At 35.5% G+C, this 6405-nt stretch overlaps 2 protein-coding genes across 2 annotated transcripts; both read right to left on the bottom strand.

Annotated features, from left to right (window-relative positions):
* Window positions 1-84: 84 nt before the first annotated feature.
* LOC105312025 (putative uncharacterized hydrolase YOR131C) lies at window positions 85-4186 on the bottom strand. Its single transcript, XM_011404330.2, has 5 exons — window positions 4086-4186; window positions 3774-4032; window positions 3590-3718; window positions 569-713; window positions 85-391 (listed from the first exon to the last, which is right to left on the bottom strand). Exons 1-5 carry the CDS (start codon window positions 4175-4177, stop codon window positions 252-254), a joined length of 765 nt encoding a protein of 254 aa, XP_011402632.2. The 5' UTR covers window positions 4178-4186; the 3' UTR covers window positions 85-251.
* Window positions 4187-4273: 87 nt separating this feature from the next.
* On the bottom strand, window positions 4274-6343 carry LOC100639980 (aminomethyltransferase, mitochondrial-like). Its single transcript, XM_003384916.3, has 10 exons — window positions 6235-6343; window positions 5998-6180; window positions 5866-5947; window positions 5674-5804; window positions 5495-5570; window positions 5271-5416; window positions 5049-5229; window positions 4877-4996; window positions 4785-4823; window positions 4274-4550 (listed from the first exon to the last, which is right to left on the bottom strand). Exons 1-10 carry the CDS (start codon window positions 6325-6327, stop codon window positions 4378-4380), a joined length of 1224 nt encoding a protein of 407 aa, XP_003384964.1. The 5' UTR covers window positions 6328-6343; the 3' UTR covers window positions 4274-4377.
* Between the last annotated feature and the right edge of the window lie 62 nt (window positions 6344-6405).

The raw sequence follows: 6405 nt of genomic DNA, 5'->3' as shown, positions 1-6405 counted from the left end.
GTTTGGCGTAGCACTTGGAATTCAGTTTGTTGATTTTCTGGCGATCGACCCACCCCATGAAATATTTAACATTCCCAGTATCTGCTCCAAAGCAAGGGAAAATAAGGAAAACAAAGGCAAGCCTGGTGATTCTGTTTTTCAGTTTCTTTATCAATAAAGAATTAGTTACCGTGTACTACTGAACTTTTTTTATTTGCTAAAAACATTATTTTTATAAACAACTAGAATGCATACAATTTTAACAGTTATGTTTAGTCTGAAGGTTTAATGATGATAGGTTTCTGAAGGTGTTCTAGTAATTGATGCAAAGATGAAATTGCTATATCGCAAGGAGGTGTCCCTGGGGTGAGCTCACTAGCTTTTGATGCATCATTAAGCAACAGAGCAGTCACTAAGAATAAATTAATTATCAATAATAAACCAAAGAGCATTAAGTAGATCTACAAGGTTTTTAAAAATTAAGTTATCACTTTAATTAAAATTAAAGGTTCCATGTCAAATTCACTGAAGTTTATGAGCATGCAATTAAAAGTAACAGACTTAAAGGAAATATTATTACTTTACTTACTTGTTCCTGCTTTGTGTCCACTAATGACGTCAGCTTTATCATCACCAACGACCAGAATATTCTCCGCTGGTAGCTCCCAGTTTAATGCCATGTGGGAGACAGGGGCTGGATCAGGTTTGTTTGGCTGAAACTCGCGAGTAACAACCTGAAGATGATCAAACATTGTGTGATGTGAATTTAATATAATGTAGAAGCTACTTTGATAAAATACTTTGCACTAAATATAATGTAAAAATGCTCATAACTCTAAAAATTTAAACCGGAATCAGCTCAAACTTTTATAATCGCATAAGGTATTAGAAAATGTAATTACCCTTGCCACGCGTAGGCGTATGGGCAAGGGTACCGTATAGCCAAAAAATTTCGTGAGGAATAAATTTTCGTATTTTCGTGATCACTGTTTGCATCACGAAAAATTAAACCCCCGAAAATTAATATTAATTGAGAGGCGTGGTTAGCCACGCCTTACTAATAAAAGTGCCCTCGTGTCAAGTCGTGTTCTCGGTCAAGCTGATGTCTCTGTTACTCTGTATTGCTATTTTAAGCATACTGCCTAGGTCAAAGATGATGATCTTTCCCATCTCTGGTGTCCACATGGTGCCCCTTGACACAAGAGTCCGTCTCAAACATTGAATCTGCCATGTTTTAATTAAATAAGGCGTGGTCATTATTATTATTAAAATTAAATCACGAAAATATTTATCACGGAATTTAAAATTTCTCCATAAATTTCATTATTCACGAAATTTTAAGCCTCGAAAATTTTTGGCTATACGGTATATGAGTCGATTTGTCAGTGTTTGTGTAAGCAACTAATCTGAAAAAGCGGCTCCTGCTGTCAGGATAAAAACTCCAGAGACTCAAAACTAGTTTCTCTGCCTTTATTAGACTGTTTTCTTTCATTTTAAGAGCTTTCTACTCACTTTTTTAGGTTGCAAAAGCTGGCAAAGTCGAAGTAAAGAGCGCTCAACTGGGTAACTTTTTTGTTACAGCAGTAGCAGAGTTTGTTGTGCCACCATAAGAAAGATAGCATCATTTCACTCAAAAAATATGTGGGGATTTTCTTACTTCTCTTTCTTTGGTATGATATGACAGTGTAAAAACTGTCCTAGGTCAAATACGGCCTCTTGAATCTCAGTAGAAAAGGCAGCCAGTATCCTGAAACTGGCTTAAAGTAGAAAGAAGTCTTCAAGGAACTAGTAGAGCCTACTAAATGTGTCCAAAGAGCTTTTACAACTTAGAAAACCTCAAGCTTTTGAGGGCCTAACTGTGTATATGTAGCCATATTGGCACTTGAAACCAGTGAAACCACACCTATACAATTAATTAGTCTGTTATTAGCCACACCTTTCATCAATCATTAAAATAAATCTATTGCTTGTGTGGCAAGGGTATGCACTTTTAGTGCTTTTCATTAAAAAATTTGTTACAATTTTATGGCCATTTTTCAGAAAATATCATGGGCTATAGCCTTGTGTATTTTTCAGAATTTTGACGTTTTTTTAAAATGGCAGTAACTTAAAAAATTGAAGTCGGAATCACCTCAAACTTTCTACACAGCATAAGGACATCAATATGTATCAGAAAATGTAATAAAAATTGGGGGTGATTTTGGAGCCAATTTTTGAAAAAACCATGGGCTATAGCCTTAGGTATTTTTCAAAATTTTGAGGTTTTCTTAAAATGGCCGTAACTTGAAAAATTGAAGTCGGAATCACCTCAAACTTTCTACACAGCATAAGGACATCAATATGTATCAGAAAATGTAATAAAAATTTGGGGTGATTTTGGAGCCATTTTTTGAAATAAACCATGGGCTTATAGCCTTGTGTATTTTTCAGAATTTTGACATTTTCTTAAAATGGCTGTAACTTGAAAAATTGAAGTCGGAATCACCTCAAACTTTCTACACGGCATAAGGACATCAATATGTATTAGAAAATGTAATAAAAATTGGGGGTAATTTTGGAGCCATTTTTTGAAAAAAACCATGGGCTATATAGCCTTGTGTATTTTTCAGAATTTTGACGTTTTCTTAAAATGGCCGTAACTTAAAAAATTGAAGTCAGAATTAGCTCAAACTTTCTACATAGCATAAGGACATCAATATGTATCAGAAAATGTAATAAAAATTGGGGGTGATTTTGGAGCCATTTTTTGAAAAAAACCATGGGCTATAGCCTTGGGTATTTTTCAGAATTTCGGCCTTTTCTTAAAACGGCCGTAACTCAAAAAATTGAAGTTGAAATTAGCTCAACTACATAGCATAAGGACATCAATGCATATCAGAAAATGTAATAAAAATTGGGGGTGATTTCGGAGCCATTTTTTGGAAAAAACCATGGGCTATATATAGCCTTGGGTATTTTTCAGAATTTTGAAGTTTTCTTAAAATGGCCGTAACTTGAAAAATTGAAGTCGAAATTAGCTCAAACTTTCTATATAGCATAAGGACATCAATATGTATCAGAAAATGTAATAAAAATTGGGGGGTGATTTTGGAGCCAATTTTTGGAAAAAACCATGGGCTATAGCCTTGTGTATTTTTTAGAATTTTGACATTTTCTTCAAATGGCCGTAACTCAAAAAATTGAAGTTGAAATTAGCTCAACTACATAGCATAAGGACATCAATACATATCAGAAAATGTAATAAAAATTGGGGGTGATTTCGGAGCCATTTTTTGGAAAAAACCATGGGCTATAGCCTTGGGTATTTTTCAGAATTTTGACATTTTCTTAAAATGGCCGTAACTCCAAAAGTTGAAGTTGAAATCAGCTCAAACTTTCTACACAGCATAAGGACATCAATATGTATCAGAAAATGTAATAAAAATTTGGGGTAAATTTGGAGCCATTTTTGGAAAGTACCATGGGCTATAGCCTAGCCTTGGGTATTTCTAAAAGTTGCTACTTTTATTGTTCACAACTCGTGTATATGAATCAGTAAATGTAACAAAAATGGAGAACACTATTTTTTCAATATGACATTAAGACAATACAACAGTGTATTATCATGTACTTGTGAGAATATTTTCACTGAAGTGAGTGAAGAATAGATGGCAGCAGAACCTGCCAGACTTTCCTGCAGTTTAGCTAAAAATAACTCTGCACTGCTCTTTGAGTTACGTGTTAATAATCCTCTCTTTATCTACATAAAAGAAACAAATCATTAACAAGTCAACTATCACTGATATTGCACTAACACTTTTGCTAGCTAAGAAATCAAGTAACTCCAGCACTCCAGGCTGCAACTCCATTTTTCTATTTGCTTCTTCTTCGATGCTTTCAACAATTTGCAGTGCAGTAGTCTTATCAGGCAATGGAAGGGAGTTTACATGAGTCAGTATGTCACTCCCTGGTTTTATCCCTAGTTGCCTACGCATTTCAGCAAAGTTTAAAATTGGTTTAGTAAGTGTGCCATCCATGTCAAAAATAACACCTTTAATAGGTATAAAACCAGACCTGACAATTAATAAAAAATAATGCAGATTTTTTATTATCACTAATTGTTTTACCCTTGAGTTCCTCTGTCAGTCATTTGTTGACTTCCTTCTCCTTTTAACCATTTGCTTGCTAAGGCTAGCTCTCTCCTATACAGTAGACTCATTTCTAATAATAACCCTCTATTGACTGACACACCTCCACAAATAAACATGTACATGTACACCCAATGTACAGCACATATATGTACGTATTCAAGATGTATTTATTGGAAAGTAGATCATTAATAATAATTATTACAAGAGTTAAAACAGTGCTTATGCCTGCATATTATACATTATATTCCTATAAATATTAAGTCTCGAATCAAATGTAATATCTCGAAGGTACAAAAGGCATCTTTACTACTCTTCCATTCACAGTGTGCTTCCTTATTTGGACGTTGACGACAGTACCGATTTTGCAAAATTGACGAGGAAGATAAGCCATTGCAATGTTATACTGTAACGTAGGGCTGGGGGTCCCTGATGTTATGTAACCTAAAGGAAGAGAAGGTCATAAGCTGGATATGTAATGCTGTTTAAATGGAGTAAAATGCATTAAGTATTGAGTAAAATGCATTAAGTATTGAGTAAAATGCATTAAGTATTGAGTAAAATGCATTAAGTATTGAGTAAAATGCATTAAGTATTCAAGTGTAGAGTAGGTTCTTTTATTCACTAAGAAAATTACACAAAAAGTTAATGGAGGAAAAATTGCATTTCATTCCTTACCTATTTTAAGTCCATCACTATCTATTACCTGACAACCCTCTATAAATCAATAGTATACTAAAAATGATGCAAAGATATGCAAGACTAATTACCCCTAGCTGGTGGCCCTGATTTAAGTTCTAATCCAACCCGCCTTTTAGAAGGCTTGTCCTTTAGCTGCTGAAGTATTGGACCAGCTCCTAAAAAGTTTCCATCTTTCCGTCTAGTTTTATCTAGAAATAAAAAGAATATGAGCGGCATATTTTCTACAAAAAACATTCATACCAATACACCAAGCTAAGCTAGCCTCAATTGGTGTAGTCTCTTCAGATATATCATTGCCATAGAGACACAGCCCGGCCTCCAGCCTCAGCACATCCCTTGCACCCAGTCCAGCCAGTTTGACAGGATCAGCAGCTAATAATGTATCGACCAACTGAATAACATCAGTGCTTGGAACAGAAATCTGAATATAAAAATAATTTATAATTTATTGTATCATTTTACCTCAAAACCGTCTTCTCCAGTGTAACCACAGCGAGAGACCCTACAGTCCGGGATACCAAAGAGGCTCATGAGGGCACTGCTCATGAACTTGAGCTGAGATAAATCTCCTTTGACTCCTTCCTGAAGGACACTAGCACTCTTTGGGCCTGCAGATGAAAGAGAGAGAGAGGGAGAAAGGGAGAGTTTATCTCTTGCTAAATGGAGAACAAGCTAAAGCAGATCACCTTGCAATGCAACCAATGCTCTCTCACTGAGTGAAGTAAGAACAACTTTATCATCACCAAACTCCCTCAGCTGAGTCTAAAGAAACAAAGCAGTAAGCATTACACACAAAACAATAGTCAAAAAACTGCATTGATAAAGCCACTATGCATTAATACAATTCTTCATTGCTTTAGCTAACCTGTAGGTGCTCATTAATCACATCAGCTCTGCCTGCATTAGATACTACAAAGAATGACTGAGGGCCAGTTCTTGTTATAATGCAGTCATCAATAATACCACCTTGTGCTATAGTGAACATGGATAGAACAGCTAAGAAGAGAAGAGAGAGAGGAGGGAGAAGAAGAGTGAAATCATCATGTGCATGTCTTACCATTTCCATTTTTAAGATTCGCTAAGTTTGCAACTGTCAGATACTCAAGAAACTTTTCAGCACCTTTGCCAGTAACTTGAGTCTAAGGAGACAATAATTAACTGATAATTATAGGGTATGACCCGGGCCTACTTGCAGCATGTGTGATACATCAAACAGTGAGGAGCTGCTTCTCGTGTGAAGTGAAGAATTAATGACACTCAGATCCGAGTATTGAACTGGCATAGACCAACCAGCAAAAGGGACCATCTTACCACCATTGCTTAAATGGAAATCGAAAAGTGGGGTCTTTTTGAGATCTTCTGCTGTACTAAACTGCATGCAAATATAAAATGCTTTTACAAGTTTTTAATTCTAATTTTTTAAAACCTTTTTAGCACAAAATGAGGCATTGGCCCTCACTGCAGTAGCTCTAGAGCTGCTCAAAAAAGCACTTCTTAAAAATATCGATACAGTAGCCATGTTTTATGATGCCACGCCTAATAATAAGGCGTGGCTCATTATGAGTGGTTTATTAACTTTTATTAATAACCACAACCC

Source organism: Amphimedon queenslandica, unplaced genomic scaffold, assembly GCF_000090795.2.
Source record: "Amphimedon queenslandica unplaced genomic scaffold, v1.1 AMPQUscaffold_13481, whole genome shotgun sequence".
Lineage (NCBI taxonomy): Eukaryota > Metazoa > Porifera > Demospongiae > Haplosclerida > Niphatidae > Amphimedon > Amphimedon queenslandica.
This window is presented reverse-complemented; position numbering and strand designations above follow the sequence as displayed.